Source organism: Protopterus annectens, chromosome 6.part0 (genome assembly GCF_019279795.1).
Source record: "Protopterus annectens isolate FY-2018-M chromosome 6.part0, PAN1.0, whole genome shotgun sequence".
Lineage (NCBI taxonomy): Eukaryota > Metazoa > Chordata > Ceratodontiformes > Protopteridae > Protopterus > Protopterus annectens.
The window spans coordinates 756999898-757021005 of NC_056737.1; the positions used below are offsets into that span (position 1 = coordinate 756999898).

The following is a 21108-nucleotide window of genomic DNA, read 5'->3' on the forward strand; positions in this document are numbered from 1 at the left end:
TTGTTCTGGAGTGACCTAAGTGCCTGTGTTATGTGGCGGATCCAGCACCACAGGCAGCTGACAGTAACCTTCTCCTTGTTCAGCCTGGTGAGTGGAACATCCGTGTGCCTTACTATAGAGTCTCCTATTACTAGCATGTTAGGTATGGTGTTTTGCCTTAAGGGCTGTTGTGAGGCACACTGCTGAGGTGAATTGTGTGTTTTCTGGCTTGTGTTTGGAGGTGCAGGTTGCTTGCTTGTCTGCTTTGGAGGGCACTGTTTCTTTTTCAGATTGGTACCTAGTGCCTCCGAATATGTTTTTGTGTATTTATGCGTATGCTTTGCCGGTGCTTGTTTTGTAGATTCATGTGTGACAGGTGGTGTGATGCAAGTGTGTTCCTTATCCTCTTGACTGTCTGTTACAGTCATGGGTTGAGAGCGCTTAGCCTCCAGTCGGCTGTGTATTTGCATCTTTCACAAGTGTTTGTGTCTAGAGGTAAGAGGAGAGGGTTGTCTGTATACATGAGGCAGTTGTGACACTGCCTCAGGATGCCCAATTCCACCAGATGAACTGGAGATTACACCTGAAGCTGACCTCTGGACATGCTTTGAAGAGTAAATTGAACTTTAGTCCTGCGGACGATCGAGGGTCTTATGCTATATCATAACAGTGCTGTCTAGGAAATTTGGAGAATAATAGTGCTGTCTAGGAGATTAGGACAAGTGCTGATTTCTGTTTTGCAAGTGCTGCAATAAAAGCAGCTGATCTGAAGCACTTGAGTTGAGGCTTGCCTAGTTTTAAGGGAAGATTTACAGTGCAGACTTTGTGGGACCGGGAATAGTATACCCCAGCTAACCGGTGCTGCCCGACATTGCTCTGTGCGCAAGACCATGCAAAAAGAGAGTTGCAGGGTTTTTTCTCTAGATAAGTGAGGAAAGTGAGTACAAGAGCTGTTTTTCTCTAAGCAAGTGAGAAAAGTAAGTACAAAAACTGTTTTCCTGCAGGTATTGAGGAAGAGTTCTATAGTAATTAGTAGCTTATTTAGTCCTTACAAGTTCTGAACAAGTGCTGAGCATGAACAAGCAAATTTAAGTGCTAAAACTAAGAATCTGTATCTGCACTAGATGAGTTACAGGACAGAAACAAGTGCAAATACAGGCTTTCAAATCAGAAAGTTGAGAGAGATGGAAGAATTGCCCAAACGGCCAGTAACTACAAATTCTGGGCCAGAGCCACTACTAATGTGGTAGACAGGTTACCTAGTGCTTACCACTCCCACTGATCAGCTAGAAGGCTTCCCTCCAACACAGAAAGGTTTGGGGGAATCAGAAGCTTACATACAGGCCTGGATACAGCAAATCTGTATCAGGAACACTAGTTATAGGAAAGGTAGGAAACAGGCTTACAGTTTTTTTTTTTTTTTTTTTTTTTTTACAGAAAAGTAGCAAAAACAGTAGTAAAAAAACAATTCACATGCAGTGCAAGCTAGCACACTTGAGTATGCAGCAATATTAGTGCAAGCTAGCACACTTGAGTATGCAGCAATATTAGACCAAACACAGTGTAAAAATCCAATTAAATTAAAAAGGACTAAAAGCAAGTGCAGAAAGAGTTTATTAGGTAGAATGTGGTAAAGAGATGGGATGGGGGAGTGTCCCAGATCAAATCTACAGTGGGGCGGCCAACTGCAAAAGCCACCAAATTTAAACTACAAACCAAAAATACGGAGGGTGGATGGGACAAAACAGTTTCAACAGAGATCTAAGCAAAAACTAACAGTACAAACTTTAAAACCAAAAAAATATTCTCAGCTCTGTATATTTGCCGATCAGTCTCTCAGAACAGTGAGACAACAGTTTCAACACAGATCTAAGCAACAATTAAACTCTATAACCAAAAAAATATATACTCAGCTCTGTATAATTGCAGATAATATGTAAGGCAGTCTCTCAGAACATATAAAAGCATCAGTATCGAAAACAATCTCAGATTGGATAAGTCCAAATTACTTTGCAAACTGGAAAGAATTACTAACTGTAATATCAATAAATTAATTTGATTTACAAAAAAAAATTTCAAATAACCGATAAAAATTTGCCATGGCATATATATAGTAGTATGCAGTATAACATAACTAAGCCCACTAAAACTCATATGATTAATTATTACATTGACTCACTTAGGAAAATTATTAATGCAAATGTAGATTTAAAAATCTGGTTTGATCTTTTAACATCATTTATAGTCACAAAGAACTTTCTGCATAAAATATATAGAGAAATTAATTCCTGGGAACAGAAAGGATTTGTTTGTTGTCTCCAATGTATCAAAGAACTAAAGTTTTAGATATGCAAGTAATAAAAACAACATACAAAATTCCACAACAGGACTGGCTAACTTTACAGAGTATTCTGTCATATTCGCAAGATTTAAATAGAATAATTAACAATTCTTCATTTAAAGAAATATCTAAATTTACGAAATACATATATGAAATAATATATAATTGCTTTGACATGGGAAACAGTATTTCAAAATTTTATAAAATATTGATAAACTATAAAACAACACCCAAAACCTCATATTGGACATGTATAACAAAAGGACACTCAATACAGTTAACTGAAGATATTAAAAGAAATATCTTATCAATAAAATATACATCCTTTACACAGTACTGGAAGGTTTTTAATTGGAAATGCTTGCACAGAGCATTCTTAACCCCAGACAGAATCAGTAAAATTAGTTCTTCCATAAAAGGAATATGTTGGAGATGTGAGCAAGTACACAGTGTAGACTGGAACCACATTTTTCTTGATTGTGTTAAAATTAAGTCATTTTGGAATGGTATTAATAGCTTTCTACAAGCTTTATTTAATGAATCATTTTATTTAACTAAAGCTCTTGTATTATTAAATTTGAATGAAGGTCCTCATTTGAATAGATCAAACATGTATCTAGTATGGCCTATACTTGCAATTTCAAGGAAGTGTATAACAGGAAGATGGAATACAAACACAATACCAACTTTGGAAGACTTCTCCAGCCTACTGAAGACCACATCATTATTGGAAATTAAAATTAAAGAACTAAGAATTTACCTATAGCCATTTATCAACAACCCTTGGGGAAAAAGTCTTGTCATTGATTGACACTGTACAGTAATTTATCAGATAATGGATTGGACATACTTATAAAGTAACTGTATACTTTAAGATCTTTTATAGTGTCAGGCTAATGTAAATAGTGTACGTAGTTGTTTAAGATGTTATGTATAAATACTATGGAATTCATTCAAATGTATTTGAAAAATAAAAAAATTTTTGAGAGATAAGTTACCATTTCCGGATTTCCCAGTGCATTTTTTTCATCTACTCCTTCTGTGGTTCTCCTTTGCTTGGACGGGTTAAGGCTCATTCTACCAGTCAGTGGCTAGACTAGCTACCTTCTCAGCTTGTCAGTCCTTGGATGACATTTGTACAGCAGCAATTTGGTCTTCCCCTCGTACCTTCATTTCTCATTACAAGTTTGACCTAGTTTCTAGAGGAAGGGCTTCCTGTGGCTCCACTATTCTTTGGTATGTCTTTCCATGAGGCCACCCGAGAATGTTGGATAGCTGGGGGCTCTGACCCATGTGTGATGAATGGTGACTAGAATAACATCAGCTTAATAGTTATGTACTTAACATAACTTGGTATCTGTGTTATCCGTAGTCACCATTCATCACAATCCCACATTTCTATCCCCCTTCCTGAGGAATTGGCAGGAGATTAGCTGGATCTTTTCTGGTGGCAGGTCTACTCTGTCTTCTATCTCTAGTGCAAACTCTGAGGGGTTAAATGGCAGCTGAGCATTATGGGAGGGGAAGACCTTGAGCTAAGCTGTTGTCTAAGTATTGCCGGCTCAGATCTGATGTTTGATCCTAGGCCTATGCGTGATGAATGGTGACTGGTTCCTATCGCGTAATCGAAAATTGTAAACAGCAAATGCGTATTGAGCGAACTCGATTGGTCGAAACGTCTCGCTTGTAACATGATAATCACTGTAGGGAATATTTTCCCTTTACTTCAATGCTGTGCGATCTCTGAGTAGGAATATTTAAGTAGCGGGGTGTGGGGGATGCCCCCTGCCTACAGCATTTAGTTAAGTATAGATGCTAAGTTGTCTCTCTCGCCGTCATTCTTGCTGGTTGGGTTCGGAGGTCGGCTCCGACTCGGCCATTTTCTAAAGCTCGAGAGCTACTTACTGGCTCGAGGCCTCTCTATATCCCACAATGCCTGGCACTAGACCCCCAGATCTCGTTTGCCGCTTCAGCTACGAGGTTGCGCTTTACTGGCTCAGGTCGTAGTCATCTTTTTGTAATATTAGTAGTTAAACTTTTAGTGTATATTTTTCAGTTTCTTGTTTAATTAGAGTAGTACTGTAGATTAGTCTTACTTTTTCCTGTGTTTTCTGACCCTCGTTTTTATTTAGAGAGCCCCCCCCCATCTACTTCTTGTGTTTATTGTTTAGGTGGCCTACACCTGCAGGACTCTTGCTCGGTATGTCATGCCTTTAGTCCAAGAGTCCTGCAGGAGCATAGGAACAAGCTGATTTTCAGGGGGTTACTAAAACCCAAGAGGTCTCTGGCGAAGTCTCAGCCAGCGAAAACCTCTAAGCTCAACAAGCTGTCGGCTCCCAGTACAGAGCCGTCGCCAGGTGGAGCGTCTGCTTCAATTTCGGTTCCGGCCGGAACCGAAGTATCTAAATCTCTCTCGGCCCCGACCTTAGCGTCGGAGCCGTCAGGGAGCCGTAAGCGATCCAGGTCGCCATCCCTAGAGTCGATTCGCTCAGCTCCGGGATCGCCTTTGCTACAGTCTGAACAGAGCCATCGGTCCCACTCTTCTCGGTCCTCGAGGCTATCCGATCATGACTTGGAGAGAGTGGTTAGTAGACTCCTCAAATCACAGGCCCTGGCTAAAATGTTAACTAGCCCTTCTCATCAGGCTGTGGCTGTTCCTGTTTCTAAAGTAGTTCCTCCGACTCCTCCTGTCAGTTCGGAGCCGGAGCTTGTTGGGGCTCGGATCCTGGAAACGTCGGCGCCGATGCTTCCCCTTTCGGTTCCTTCGTCGGCTCCGATTTCTTCAATGGTTCCATCCTTGGAGGGATCTGGGCACAGAGACTCCCTCGTCGGCTCCGAGGGGGCGAGTGGCATCGGACCCTTGTCTGACCCCGTTCTCCCTCTCGGAGCCTCGGCGCAGGTAAGCTCGGCTCCTACATCGGCCTCGGAGCTGTCCCTTTCGGTGCTGGAGAGGATTCCTGTCTCTTCGGAGCGGGGGCCCTCTTCTCTGCCGGACAGGGGCGCCTTCGAGGTCATGAGGAGCATGCTGACTTCTGAGTCTGCACCTCGATCAGCCCCTTCAGCTCCTCCCCCCAGGGTGCCTGCTTCGGTCTCTGCCCCTCCTCCAGACCCCAAGCGAGGGGATCAAACGCTCCAGGTCACCCCACTGGGTGTATCTTCCTCTCCGAGGCCTCCCCTGAGATTTCAGAGGAGCCCCCACGAAAGAGGAAATGTAAGAAGAAACATGTTGACTCCCCAGAGTCTGTCACGTCAGAGTCTGTCATGTCAGATACTGACTTGGAGGATTCGGAAAGGTCCCCAAGATCCCCCTCTGAAGATCTCTTTCTCAGACATCCTTGAAATCCTTAAGCAGAGGGGGAACTGGTCTGCCCTTAACCCTTCTGAGGACGAGTCGGTATACTTGGATGCATTTGGTTCTCGCCTCTCCACCTCCTGGGTGTCTCCGCCCTTCGATCCATTGATGGAAGTAGTGGCTCGGAAGGCGTGGTCAGCTCCAGACACACTGGAACCAACTCCCCGCAGACACACTAAGTTTATTATGGCCCCTCAAGATAAACAGTTTTTGACTAAGGGTGTCCCCATTGATGCCATGGTGGTAGCAGCTGCCACGAAAAAGGAGTTGGCTGACACTTTTGTACCTGTCCATCCCTCTAATAGAGTCTAGGACAATGGATAGGTACGGGAAGCGGATGTTTTCCTCAGCGACCTTCTCCATGCGGTCGCTGAATTATTTGTGCCACTTCACCCGTCTTCAGAGGGATCTCCTCAAGGAGCTAGGAGATACCCTGCAAGACCCATCAGCTGCGGGGGCTCAAGACAAGATAAACTCCCAGCTGGCGACTCTTAATTCTATCATCATCTCCTCCATGCGGCTCATTTTGTATGCGGTTGATTGGGATAGTAGGGCCGCAGGCACAGGCGTGGCTTTGAGAAGACATGCCTGGATGCGGTTATGTAACTTCGCTGATCCCTTCAAGGTGTCCTTCACCAACACCTCTTTTGATGGTTCGGCTCTGTTTGGACCTCAGGTGAAAGAGATACCCTTACCAGGTGTGAGCAGGAAGGCAAGACTCTCTCTGCCGTGGGAGTCCATTTTTCCACTCCCTCTAGACCATACCCTAAGGGTCAGAAGAGTGGAAAGATGTGGTTCCGGAAACCCAGGGAGCCGTGCCTGACACACGTGGCGAGTTTCCCTCCGGAGGCAGAGGAGGGAACAACAATAGACGTCGCCTGCGGGGCAGAGGGGGTCCGCAGAATCAGGGCAGGAGAGAATCTTTCTCTGACAAGCCCTTCCAGCACCCCTGAGGGGCTGCCCGGCTGTCCACCTTTGGCGGCAGTCGGGGGAAGGTTGTCTCTGTACACAGAAGCCTGGCGTCTCATCACTCGAGACAGATGGGTACAGTCTGTCATATCTGGAGGTTGCAAAATCCCGTTTGTCCACACCCCTTAAAATCAAACAACCCCATCCCAGATGTTCCACCCAGTCTAAGGGAACAGGCAGTACAAGAAATTTCAAGACTGCTGAAAAAACGGGCCATCCAACAAGTCCCAGAAGACCAGCAAGGATCCGGAATTTACTCAAAGTTCTTTTTGGTACCAAAAAAGACAGGGGACTGGAGACCCATTTTGGATCTCAGCAGACTAAACAAGTCTGTTCAAAGAACGAAGTTCCGGATGGTCACGCTTCAGTCCATTCTACCCTTTTTGGGTCAGGACAATTGGATGTGCTCCATAGATCTTCAGGATGCGTACTACCACATAAAAATGGGCAGGCGTTCCAGAAGGTTTCTCCACTTCCGGCTGGGAGCTAGTCATTACCAGTTCAGAGCCCTGCCCTTTGGTCTCACCACAGCCCCCAGGGTGTTCACCAAATGCATGGCAGTGGTTACCGCTCACCTGAGACGGTAAGGATTCCAGGTGTTTCCGTATCTAGACGACTGGCTCCTTACTGCTACCACCAGACATCAATTGCTGAGAGCAAGGGATTATACCATCCAAACATGCTCCAACATAGGTATCTCAATAAATTTCGAAAAGTCTGCATTGTCACCTTGTCAGTCTTTAACCTTTATAGGCGCAAGATTAAATACGGGAAGATCTGTCTGCAAGACTTCCAGTAGACAGAGTGGCAGACATTCGCCGACATGTACAGGTATTATTAGGATGCAGAAAGATTCAGGCCAAATTCGTCCTAAAAACCTTGGGTCTCATGGCAGCATCGATCATATTAGTTCCCTTGGCTCGTTTTCACATGAGGAGTCTCCAGTGGATGCTTTTCACCCAATGGTCCTTTCAACAACTTCCTTTGTCTCACAAGATAATAATTGCACAATCATGCAAAGACCACTCGGCTTGGTGGATGGTCTCTCCATCAGTACCCCAGGGCAGACCATTTGTCCTTCCTCCTCCAGTTGCCACGGTGACCACGGATGCCTCCCTGATCGGGTGGGGGGGCATTTTCAGGGCAGGACTGTCCAGGGCATCTGGCAACCCCACGAGTACCACTTGCACATAAACATCTTGGAGATGAGAGCGGAGCTTTTAGCGTTGCAAGCTCTTCAGAACTCTTCTGTATGCATTCCCACCCTTTCCCCTAATTCCAAACTAATTCAGAAAGCTACCGTGCTGGGGTGCAGGATGATCCTCATTGCCCCCTACTGGCCTTGACAAATCTGGTTCCCGTTCCTGCATCGTCACCTTCTAGAGCAGCCTTGGAATCTGGACCCAGTTCCGGACCTCTTGATCCATCAGTCGGGCAGGCTGCATCAATCTCTTCAGTCTCTCAACCTCACTGCTTGGTTGCTCCACTTCCAACCTTAGCCAGGCTTCCCAGTATTTCCCATTCAGTGCATGAAATTATCCTTTCTTCGCACAAACCTACAACCAGGAAGAGTTATGCTAGTAAGTGGAAACGTTTCTCTTTCTGGGCAGAGGCTAGAAATGTAGATCCCTTCACGGCCCCTGTCCATAACGTCATAGACTTTTTAGCAGAACTTTTTCAAGCGGGCTCCTCTTCTGCCACCATTAGAGTTCAGCTAGCGGCAATCTCTAATTTCCATACGGGCCTCTCAGAAACCAGCATCATGTCCCATAAGCTTTGCAAAGCCTTTCTGAAAGGAACAATCTTGCTCAGGCCTCCAGTGAGAGATCCCTCACCTCCGTGGGACTTAAATTTGATCCTAGCTTCCTTGATACTGCCTCCCTTTGAACCGGCAGCTTCCTGTTCCTTGAAATTGCTTACTTGGAAAACACTCTTTTTGGTGGCCCTTACTTCAGCGAGGAGAGTTTCTGAACTTCAAGCCTTTTGTGTTCGTCCTCCTTACCTAGTTTTCCATAAGGATAGAGTTTCACTCAGGACTAATCCTTCGTTCCTTCCTAAGGTCCCCTCCGAAAATAATTTGTATCAATCCATCGATTTGCTAGTCTTTTTTCCAAATTATTCCAACAAAGCTGAACACAATTTACACCAGTTGGATGTTCATAGGCAATTACGTTTCTATTTGCATAGGACTGAGCAAATAAGGAAATCAGACCAACTCTTCCTGTCCTATGCGGAGGGTAAGCAGGGTCGACCAGTGTCTAAAGTAACCTTATCCAGGTGGGTTGTCCTCTATTATTACCCTTGTTTATCAGTTGAGGAATAAAGAACTCCCTGCTAAACCTAAAGGCCACTCTACTAGGGCTTTAGCTACATCGGTAGCTTTTCAGTCAAGACTACCTATGGAAGCCATTTGTGCGGCGGCCACATGGGCCACCCCTCATACCTTCATTTTACATTATAAATTGGATCTGGCCTCTAGGAGCAGAGCTGATTTTGGTTCCAATGTGCTCAAGAGTCTGTTCTGATGAGCCACCCAGGACTAAGGTGCTAGGGACGCTGTCCCAACCAGCAAGAATGAAGGCGAGAGAGAGACAACTTAACATTAAGAAGTTATGTACCTACCATAACGTTCCATGTTAGTTGTCTTCTTCTTGCCTTCTTTCTTGCGTCCCACCCTCCATCCCCCTAGCCGAGATGGACCGAGAAGATTCCTCCTACGGGTCTTGTCACTGGCTGAGTCTTTACCGATTATGTTCTCTACCTTTTTTTTCAGCCCTGTAGCTGAAGTTTTGCTATTGGGACGGTTGTCCTCTTGTATTATGATGGTGTTGGGTCTTCCAAACGAGATCTGGGGGTGTAGCGCCAGGCATTGTGGGATATAGGGAGGCCTCGAGCCAGTAAGTAGTTCTTGAGCTTTAGAAAATGGCCGAGTCGGAGCCAAAGGTTGGCTCCGAACCCAACCAGCAAGAAAGAAGGCGAGAAGAAGACAACAAACATGGAACGTTATGGTAGGTACATAACTTCTTATTTTTTTATTTTTATTTTTGTGTTATATTTTCAAAATGTCAAATACTCCGGTGGTGGTGCTGCGGTAGCATTGTCGCCTCACAGTAAGATGTTGTCCTGTTCGATTCTCAGCTAAAGCGTCTTCTGTGTGGAGACATGCATGAATGGGCGTACCTTCGTTGAAGGTCGTGCGTCAGAGCTGGCAACTCGGTACGTAAAAATCTACTGCCAATCATTAGCGGACCGGAGTTCCGCTGTGGCGACCCCTAACCGGGAAAAGCCGAAAGATGCAACAACATTTTCAAAATGTCAAACATTGCTAATATGGTATCGAACATATGGTGTTCGATGTTTGAAACTTTCGAAAATATAATATAGACACAATGGTGACTATGAATAACCCAGATACCAAGTTATGGTAAGTACATAACTGCTATTTTCCACCATTACCACTAATATGCAGAGTACTTCTAAAGATTCAGAAGGAATCCTCCAAGGTCATTGTTGCTCCCTTTTGGCCCAGTCAACCCTTGTTCTCCCTTGGAAATAACTAGGAGCAGTTTACAAAAATAGGGTTGTTTGACACAACCCAACATCAGTCGCTTCAGTTGACTACCTAGATGATGGGGTTTTAATTTACTTTGGGCAGCTGTTTACTGAGGACATCCACCAGGTACTATGGAGGCAAGAAAGTCTGCCAGTAGGAAGTCTTATATTAGCAAATGGAAGAGGTTTTCTTGTTGGTGCCAACAACATAACCAACACCCCTTCAGGGCTTGTTCCCTGGTTTTACAATATTTGTATGAGTTACTATCATGTAGCCTTTCTCATTCCTCCATCAAGGTTCATTTATTGTCCATTTCAGCATGTTTGCCCATGGGCCCTCTTTCATTGCAGTGTTGTATCAAAATATTTTTAAAAGGGCTTTGAATAAAAGGCTTCCTTTGAATCAACTGACCTGGCTGACTTGGGGTTCTTAACGTAGAAAACAGTTTTCCTAATTGCTTTGACCTCTGCAAGAGGGTTATCTGTGTTGCAAGCTCTGATGGTGAGTCAGTTCTGTATCATTTTCCATAGGGCAGAGTTTGAGAACCAATCCATCTTTTATGCTTAAAGTGATATCTTGCGTTTACTTTAAACCGTTTTATCCATCTCCCCATTTTCTTTGCTGAACATAAAATGAGGAAGAGAGGATGCTGTCTACGTGTCCACAGACAGTTGGGTACTATCTTGACAGAAGTAAATATTTCATGTCTTCAAATCAATTGTTCATTTCTTCTGAAGGTAATAAGGAGCAACCTATGTCAAAACAGACTATTTCCGTATGGTTGTCTGAAGTCTGTCATTGCCTTTTGCTGTAGCCACTATAACAAAAGTATTCCAGACTGGTTCAAGGACCACTGTACCAGGATCTTGGCTTAATCTATGGAATTTTGGAAAGGGGTATATTCTAGAAGAGTTCTAAAAGCTGCTACTTGATCCTATGTACATACTTTTACAAAGCACTATAAGCTTGACTCTTTTTCTAGGTCCATGTTATGCTTTGCTAGGACCATTCTCCAATGACTCCTGGACTCTTCTCCTTCTGCCTCCTAAATGTACTTAGCTAGGATAATCTACCCATATAATAAGGCTACTGCAGCAGTGATTACTATGAAGCACATAATACAATTGTGCAAATAAATTCACCACAATGGTAGATGTTCGAATGCTGCTTGCTGTAGTAGCCGTTGCCTCCACCCCCCCTTAATTTTTTGTGTGCTTTTTATGCCAGGGTGTGGACGTTTATTTTTCATATTTCCTAGCTTTGTCCTTTCTGGGCTCAGCCTGTCTCTATCTCTCTCTCTCTCTCTCTGTTGGCAGGAAAGCGCTGAAAGGCTTTGCACCCAAACTTGTCTTTATTAGCTCAGCATGAGCTGCCTGAGTTTTGGTGTGTGGAATGTGCCCTGAAGCTTTAGAAGCTGGCTGGCTGTAATATCCTTGGCAGGATGTAACCCATGTCGCTAAGGCTACAGCAGCAGTGATCATTCTAACATTTACCAATGTGGTAAGTTTACTTACACGAGGTATATGTGCCTCTGACAGGCTGTCAGAGACTCCTCCGTAGCTAAATGTAGAACCTGCAGCAGGTCTGTGATCTCTTACCTTTATTTATTTAATGAATTTATTTATTTTTTAAAAGAAGTTTATTGAATTATCACGTGTAACATAGTCACATTTACATGCATATAAAAGTAATCCAGTTATATTAACAAACATTATACTTCACATATATCATATAACTTAAGCAATATTGCATATTATTCAATTCCTGCTTTTTATACAAGAAACATCTTTATAAGGGATTTTACAGTGTTCTATAGTCATTTCCCAAGTTGTTTTTTCCACCTCTGGCTTGACATCTTTTGTTTGTCTAGCTTAATTTGTTGACTGATGATACCCTTGTATGAAGGAGTAAGCGCTTTCTTAACACTTCCATTATTTGCACCCAGCATTCCTTTTAGTTGGATCTGTCATCAGATTAGTAGCCAGTTGTAAATAGTTGATTTATTTTCATTGGTAAAAGTTGTCTGCTCAGTACAATCAATGTAATAGACAGTGTTTATTCTCTTATTTTATCCTTAATACAAATATTGGAAAAAAAAAAGATTAGTAGTCAGTATAGCAAGAAGAAATTCAGCTGCTGAAGAACCATCTTACAAGACCTGTTTTAGGGATAAGACATTCAGTGTCTAGAGTAGACATTTGCATACCTGAGCACACTACATGATCATCGGTATTGATTCAGTTAGTCTGTGGAGAAAAGGCTAGAAATTTTCTCTTTAGATAAACAAGTTGATAATGTAATTAATTTTTATACACAATTTGTTAAATTTGTATATGTTCTTTTATGTATCTTTTGAACCTCAGCGTGTTGAATTTGAAACCTACCAGTGTTGTATATTTTACTTCTAGGTACACAGTTGGTGAAGAAAGCAATTTATGCCATGGTCGAGGGGGACTGTGATGAGGTAACTTTTTAAACCTACATTTAACAGGTTTTCTGTTTTATATATGCCTGCTAAAAAGAATCAGTTTCCTTCTGCCATTGTTAAGTACTAAAATACTGGTGTTGTAATAGTGACCCCCCCCCCAAAAAAAAAAAATACCCAACTAAAATATTGTAGCATTCTAACACCATTTTCTGTGAAGTATTGGGTCAGAATGGTGGAAGAGTTACATGAGCTACATTGTCTTATTTTTTTTGTATTAACTTGGCATGGTCAGCTTAACATGCATGGGAGCAAAGTATCTCAAAAAGGTATTAAGTTATCAAATACTCATGTATTGAAAAACGTAATGGTCCCGTAAATGTCGAAAACGTCAGACAAGTACAAAAAATACAAAACCCCAAACAAACCATTTAAATGCTGTAAGTGCCCCTGCACCCCCCTCCACACCCCCCGCTACCAGCTCTGAGATCGCATACAGTGCAGATAATGGAAAACTTCCATTTCTGCACTGTACGGAAATCTCCATTGAAATGTTTGTTTGACATTTTTTATATTTACAGGTCAACTATTACATTTTCGAATACATGAGTATTCGATAACATATTATAGACCCTCTCAAAAAATCCAGGAGTACATTTCAAGACTTGAAGCTTACCAAATTCTGTCCATTGATAGTTCAGACCTAACCTGGAGCTCTCTACTAGCAAATCAAAGAGTGCAAGGATCCTGAAACAAGAACATGACAAAGCAACACATGCAAACATAAAAAGAAATGAACACAGTCATTTAGGGCATCTTTTAAAGCTCTCATGGCCAAATACCAGATGTCCTGACTGAAATCACTGTTGCAGTATTCCTGAGAAATGAGTTGTCACCACTGACATCCAGCTGGGATGCTAAAGCTTTATCTTCCTTGGGTCATACGTATGACCTTAGCTCGCGTGCAGTAAAATTTAAAGACATACAAGCATGAATCCCCATACTATCTTGCTGCCATCCTGAGAGCAGGTTGTGCATTTATCTGACTGTTCACTGTTCAGCCATTGATGCCTTTGCTTTGTTCTTTTATCTAATAAGTGCCCGTTGGGGAACTTTCCATTTTACCCTAAAAATTTTTGTTTGAAAGTAGTAGATGTCTGCTAGCAGGAACACGTTGAGAGTACATTAAGCAGGTTATGTGCAAGGACTTGCATACCACGTGTCTTTTTTGCCTACTTCCAGAACGTGATCACAAAACCTGCTCCGTCAATCATTCCCTCAAAAAAAAACTTTAGGTCTAGGTTCTTTAATCTCAACACCCGTGTTGAGACCCAGTGTCTTAGTACTTGGCCCAGTCCAAGATCAGTTTGAGGCCTTTTAAGTTTTTTCAACAATCTAACGTTAGTGGGTATGTCAGAGTCAGAAACAAAGGAAACCACTCTGTCAGACTACTACTTAGTTGCCGCTGAGACCCTGTCAGAGGCCACTGTGGCTCTCAAATCTTGCAGACTACATGTACATCCAAGGAACTGGGCCTTATTTCAGAAGGACCACACAGTGTTCTGCAAATTGTAGTTAGGGAAGAGTTCCTAAATTCTCTAGCAGTCAGACAGTGTTCCAATCCTCCACCCCTCATCCAGGTTGTCTTCAGACCTAAAAACAAAAAGCAGAAAAACTAAGCTTGTGGCCTCTCCCTGAGCAGCTAGGGCAAGAGAGTAGATGTTTTTTTCCTCAAGGGTGATTTTCTTTAAACTCTCCCTCCTTTGTAACGCTATTACAGCCTACTCCTTTAAGACTCGCCCAAGTTTCCTTCTCCTCTGATGAGAAACAGGGCAATGACTTTGACCATTCTCTATACTTTTTCCTCTCAAATGCATTTTCCAAGACATATTTCCTCCGAAGGGGACTGCCTTTCACCTGACTGTCCTGTTGAAGAAGGTTCCTTTGGAGAGGCTACACAACATGATGAAACACTTTGATTGGCAATCTACTGAGATCTTGGATGTCCAGAAGAGGTATTACTCCCTTTTGGAGATGGTTTCTCCTACCCTTTCTCTGGTCCCCCCTGTCCTTGAGGCGTTCCAGGATGTTTTTCAGTTAACCTCCTCTTTGCCTGACTCTCAACCACCAGCTCCAAAGAGACTAGACAGGATGCTCTTCGTGTTTCACTGTTGCAGTCATTACATTTGGGTAATCTGCTGGCAGGTTCCCCTCAGTCGGCCTGATTAACAAAGTCTTGGGTCCTGTGTCAGTTGCTGTTCCTTCTTCCATGACGTCAGATCGTCAGGGGTATAAAACATGCATCCGACACCATTACTTCAGTCTTTCTTGCCGTGCGGTGCCCGAAGCAGAAGCAGTTTGCAAGAGCCGGTCGTCCGACTCCTGAAATTTTCGTTTTCTAGTTTCAGAACCGAAGTTTTCAACTTAAAGCTAAGTACCCCATTGGGGAAACTTTTTCTTGCTCCTTACCGATGTCAGTAAAAGTTTATAATTGCATTACTTGTGGAAAGCAAATACCTCACAAAGATTTTCATTCATACTGTATTCCTTGTCTAGGCCCTGACCACAACGTACCTTGCTGTCGCTTTTGTGCTTTATTTAATCAGCGCACTATCCATCATCGGTAAATTTTTGCCTCTAAATATTTTGGTTCATGGTTTAATTATCCAGAAATGTTGTTGGTTAGCCTTCCGACTACCGGGATTCCGAAAAAACGCAAAGATAAAGACAGAGCCAGGCCACCGAGGTCCAAAACTGCCGACGACGCTTCTCGTAAGCCAGTCGCCAGTTCCCCGGTACTCAGGCGCTTTTGCAGCCCCTGATACCTGCTACTTCTGATTTGCAGGCCTCTACTGAGACCCATTCGGAGTCCGGTATGCTGCGAGAGGCTTCACCTATGGAACCCGCGGATGTCTCTACCTTGGATGGGTCCGGAGCCGCTGTGCAGGCACTGGCTTCTGAGGGTGTATTCAGGCCTACAGATTTGCATATTAAATCGACTCCACCTTCATTACTAAGGCCTAAATCTTGATCTGTGTTTACAAAACTGACATCCAGGCCACATGTTCAGGCCCCTATGCCTAAAAAACAAATGATCAAAATGGCTGAAGATCTAATTACTCTAATCAGGGGTAGTCACCCCCCCCCCCCCCCAAGAGGCCTTGGGCTGAGCTTGATTATGAATCTTCTGATCAGTTTTCTGTTTCTTCTGACTCTTCTAATGACCTGGATTTATCCATACCTACTTATGAGGATTCTGATGCAGAGGATTCCATTCCCTCTGCTTCCCCTCCTGAGGATTTTTCTTTTGGGGAAACTTTACATTCCTTAAGGGAACATTTCCACTGGGAAAGTCAGGAATTTTCTGATTCAAAAAAGAGTTTTTAGGGATTTCCTCCTCCTACCTCAGCATAGGCCCTTGGCTATACCTCCTGTACTAGACATTGTTGATGATGTGTTTTCGGATCCCTGCCTCCGGCTCCTAGTAAACCTGACCGATACTACAGGGTTCCTGAATCCTGCAAGTTCCTTTTCAAAAATCCTGTTGCAGATCCAGAAACCATTTCTTATGGGCATAAAGGCATTAAGGCTTCTACTGCTAAAAATCCTACCCCTACTGATAGAGACTGCAGGGATAGATGGGGTAAGAAGGTTTATACTTCTGCAAACTTGGCAATCTGGGCTTTAAACTGCCAATTTCATAATGTTAAAATATCAACAGCATATTATTGGACTGCTTAAATAGAAAATGATGTTGATTCCTGACTGTGTGGAAAATAACGATTTGCAGGATTTATTGCATTCTGCTGAACAAGTTGGAAAACATACTTTGCAATGTGGTTTTGTTTCTTTAGAGGCCTTCTGCAGGGCTGCTGTTACTGGGTCTGTGCTTAGAAGGCATGCTTGGCTTACGGAGCAATCTTTGCCTGATCAAGTTAAAGCGAAATTGCTGGATGTTCCTTAAAATCAGGGCCGTCTGTTTGGCAATAAGGCTGAAGAAGTTCTAAAAAAGATGGAAGATAAAGCTAAATCTATGCAAACTGTTAATATTTCTTACAAGTGCAACCTCCAAGATTTAGTAGGCGCTGGCCTACTAAGAATTGGTCTTTTCCAGCTCCTTCCAGATCCTCTCAAGCCAAACCCAGACGCACCAAAAGCACCAGGTTTCAGTCCCAGGGGACTCTCAAAACTAATCAATGGGGGGGCCTCCACTTCCAAATCTGGAAATAACAAGATACCCCCCATGGTAAACAGTCTCAATGACTTCCTTTTAAAATTACCAAGCACTTACCTTTTAGCCGCCCCTTTGGGGGGAAAGATTGCACTTCATGCAAAGAACTGGGAACTCATAACCCAGGACAAATGGGTTTTAAATATAGTGTCCCAGGGATACAGATTACATTTCCACACTTGCCAACACCAAACGGGTGGCCAGACCTGCCCCCAAATCAGTGGGCAGAGGCTGAAAAACAAGTACTTTCCCTCTTACACATGGGGGCTATTCAGCCAGTACCAGAAGAGGAAAAGGGACAAGGTTTCTATTCCAGGCTTTTTCTGGTACCCAGAAAAGATAAATCATGGCGTCCAATTCTGGCCCTGTCTACTCTAAACATCTTTCTGGACATTCCAAAATTCAAGATGTTGACTCTTCACCAGTAACTTCCTATGCTAGGCAAAGATGCCTGGTTGGCAACTCTAGATTTAAAAGAAGCATACCTGCACATCCCAATCAGGGATTCTTGCAGAAGATACCTACGCTTCAAAGCAGGCTACTTGCATTATCAATTCTCTGCACTGCCCTTTGACTTGTCTACTGCACCCAGGGTATTCACAAAGTGCCTGACTCCAGTTATTGCATTTAGCAGGCAAAGAAATATTCAAATATATCCATACATGGACAATTGTCTAATTCAGGCAGAAAACCAGGGCATACTTCTAAATCATCTGGTGTTTGTAAAAAGGGTTCTAACTTGTCTGGGGTACACCATAAACAAAAAAATCACAACTGGTACCCTCCCAACAGATTACATTCATGGGTGCAAGCTTGAATACAGCTGCCCAGATGGCTTTCCTCATGCCAGAGAAACAAATTCATTTGGTAACGTACTTCAAACAAGTGGCCACAAAAACCCTGCTATCTGCAAGACAAATACTGCAAGCATTTGGGTTCATGGCCTCTTGCATTCTTCTAATTCCATATGCAGGACTGCATATGAGGAAACTACAGTGTTACTTAAAAGTCTGTGGAGTCAACATTGTCACAGCCTGGAAACAATGATTCCTGTCATACCTTGCCTACGCCTGGAATTCTTATGGTGTACAGAGACCTGCCACCAAAACAAGGGACTGCCATTCACACTACCCCCTGCTGCCCAAACCCTGACTACAGAAGCATCAGACTATGCATGGGGGGCTCACCTGCCAGGGAAGTGCATTCAGGGCAAATGGAACCCAAATCAAATGCACCTACATATCAATCAAAAAGAAATGTTAGCTGTACAGAATGCTCTGACAACCTTCAAGAACTACATTCTTCCAGGACAACTAATGGTAAAGACGCACAACACCACGGTTATGTGGTACATAAACAAGCAGGGGGGTACACATTCTTACCCCCCTCTGCAGACTAGCCATGGCATTGTGGAACACAGCCTTGAGCTGCCAAGTGCACCTACAAGCTCAATTCCTGCCAGGAAAATTGAATACACTGCAGACGGACTAAGCAGAAATCTCATGGACCCACACGAGTGGAAACTAGATCCACAGATCTTCAGCATGATAACACAGAAATGGAGCCCATACATAGATCTATTTGCCTCCCCCTAGAACTACCAGTTGGACAAGTTTTGCACAAGGAGTCCACACAAAGAAGCCTGGAAAGTGGATGCTCTGTCCTTCAGCTGTAAAAACTTATCAGTCTACGCCTTTCCCCCTCTGCCTCTGCTCTCCAGAGTTCTGCTAAAAGTCAAACAGGACAAACCAAGAATGATTTTGATTGCTCCAGACTGGCCACGCCGACACTGGTACCCACTCCTGTGCAGTGTGTCACAAATATCTCCATGGCACCTGCCTCAGACCCCTTCCTTGCTGTCTCAGCAGGCGAACCAAATTCTGCACCCTCAGCTTCCAACATTAAACCTTGCAGCCTGGCTAATCACTTAAATTCACCCTCATCATCCCTCGGCAAACCTGTGATGGATGTCATCTCGGAGGCGCCCAATTTACCTCAGATTTTGCAGTAGTTAACTGAGAGGCTTCACAAGGGCCTGTCTTTTTCCTCTATTAACATCCACGCTTTAGCTATTTCAGCTCACTATAACACATAACCACCCCCCTTCTCTCATCCCATGCTCATGCAGTATCTCAGAGGGGCAAAGAACTTGAGACCACCCAGGAGAACCCCTACCCCTGCTTGGGACCTTAACTTTGTTTTGGAGAAGCTCACTCTACCTCTTTTCGAGCCAGCTACTACTGCAGACTTAAATTTCTTTCTTGGAAAACAGCCTTCCTTTTAGCAATCACTTCAGCTAGAAGGATATCTGAATTACAGGCCCTTATGGAAGTGGAGACTTTCATCATCTTTCATGCGGACAGGGTATCTCTGAGGACCAATCCATCCTTCATGCCCAAGGTGGTTTCCAGTGTGGCTCTTAATCAGTCCATTCATTTGCTAACCTTTTTTTCCCAATCCACAGAACAAAGGGGAACGGATTCTGCATTCCTTGGATGTGCACAGACAACTTCGATTCTACTTGGACAGGACTAAATCTTGAAGAATATCTGAACAATTGCTGGTAGCATTTGCTGCAGGGGCAGAGGGGAAGGCTTTTTCAAAACAAACCATTTCTAAATGGATAAGCCATTGCATTCATTTCTGCTATAAGCACCATGGAAAACCTATCCCCAGGATATCAGATCTCACTCCACCAGGGCTGCATCTACTTCTACAGCCTTTCTCGGAGGTGTTCCTACCAGGGATATTCTAGAAGCTGCTACCTGGAGTTCTGTACATACTTTCACCAAGCATGATCATTTACCAATTTTCTCTAAATCCAGAGCTGGCTTTGCCACTGCTGTCTTGCAGGGCCTTATAGCTGGCCCTAATGCTGTATAAACTCCTCCTCCCAACCATTGCTTGGGGAATCTACCCAAATGTAATGACTGCAACAGTGAAACACGAAGAACATAGTACAGTTGTGTACACTTACCATAAATGTAGATGTTCGAGTGTATTCACTGTTGCAGTCTTGGTTACCCTCCCTCCAGCCCCCTAAGTTTCTCTGGCTATACCTCTACATTCTTTTACTATGCTTAAAGGCCTTTTTGGTGTATTTGCTTTTGGTTGGAGGTATATTTTTGTGTTTTTAATTTTATTTGCTCCCCATTAGGGGGGCACCTGACATCTGGGGCAAGAAAAACTGATGTAATGGCGTTGGATGCATGTTTTATACCCCTGACGACCTGACGTCATGGAAGAAGAGAGAGCAACCAAAGCAGGACCCAAGACTTTGTTAATCAGGCCGACTGAGGGCAACCTCCCAGCAGATTACCCAAATGTAATGACTGCAATAGTGAATACACTTGAACATCTACATTTATGGTAAGTGTACACACCTGTACTTTTTACAAGGTCCCTGATGACCTAAAATGTCTATACAAGATTCCAGTGGTAGACCCTTTGGCAGTTTCTCTCTATTCAAATAAGCCAACTAAGCTGCTGCCCAGTTCTAATTCCCTAACTGCAGACAAAGGTGGTATGACTATGGCTAGATGGAAAAAGAAGGCTTACACCTCTTCTGCTCTTGCTTTTAGGGTGATTAATTACTACATCCAAATGACTAAGTACTTGATCTCTGTTGTCTCATTGAACAGAGATATCTTAGACACTCCCACAGGAGAGACTAAGCAGCAGATGCAGAGCTTACTTTTGCAAGCCACCAGAGTGCCTGAAACAGCATTAAGTGCAGTTATGATGCTGCATATGCTGCTTCTAGGGCAGCTGCCAGTGCATCCATTGTCACTGTCAGCCTATGCTTTAGGATTTCAAATCTAAAATTCTAGATTCATTTTTGGACAAAGACTTATTGGTTGGCTCTGAGGCAGCCAGTCTGTTCAAAACTTTCCAAGACCAAGGTAAAGCCATGAAAGACTGCTGGCAGATCCTACTCTCCTCAGTTCCCCGATAGAATAAGAACTACCCAGCCAAATCTACTTCTTTCATTAGAAGGGACCCTAGGGCAGTTCAGAAGCAAAGAAAAGCCTCTAGGAAAAGCTAATCTAAAAAACTAGAAAGGGAAACTCCAGCAGAGAGGCCACACTTTGTTAACAAAAGTTTGTGACTACTACTGCAGTGCCTCTCTTCCCCCTCCCCAGCTCCACTGTCCCTCTTTCCCAAAGACTGTCATTTTCCCTGGCCAGGTTGGAAAATATTACCACAGACAAATGGGTCCTCTATCATCAGAGAGAGCTGTGCCATGTCTTGGGAAAAA

At 43.5% G+C, this 21108-nt stretch overlaps 1 protein-coding gene across 1 annotated transcript in view; it reads left to right on the forward strand.

Moving 5' to 3' along the window:
• Window positions 1–21108, forward strand: part of NAA30 (N-alpha-acetyltransferase 30, NatC catalytic subunit) — a 252650-nt gene that overhangs the window by 169225 nt on the left and 62317 nt on the right. Inside the window, exon 4 of the mRNA XM_044074435.1 lies at window positions 12603–12658. Within this exon, the coding sequence (XP_043930370.1) occupies window positions 12603–12658 (56 nt within the window). The remainder of the gene's footprint in view (window positions 1–12602; window positions 12659–21108) is intronic.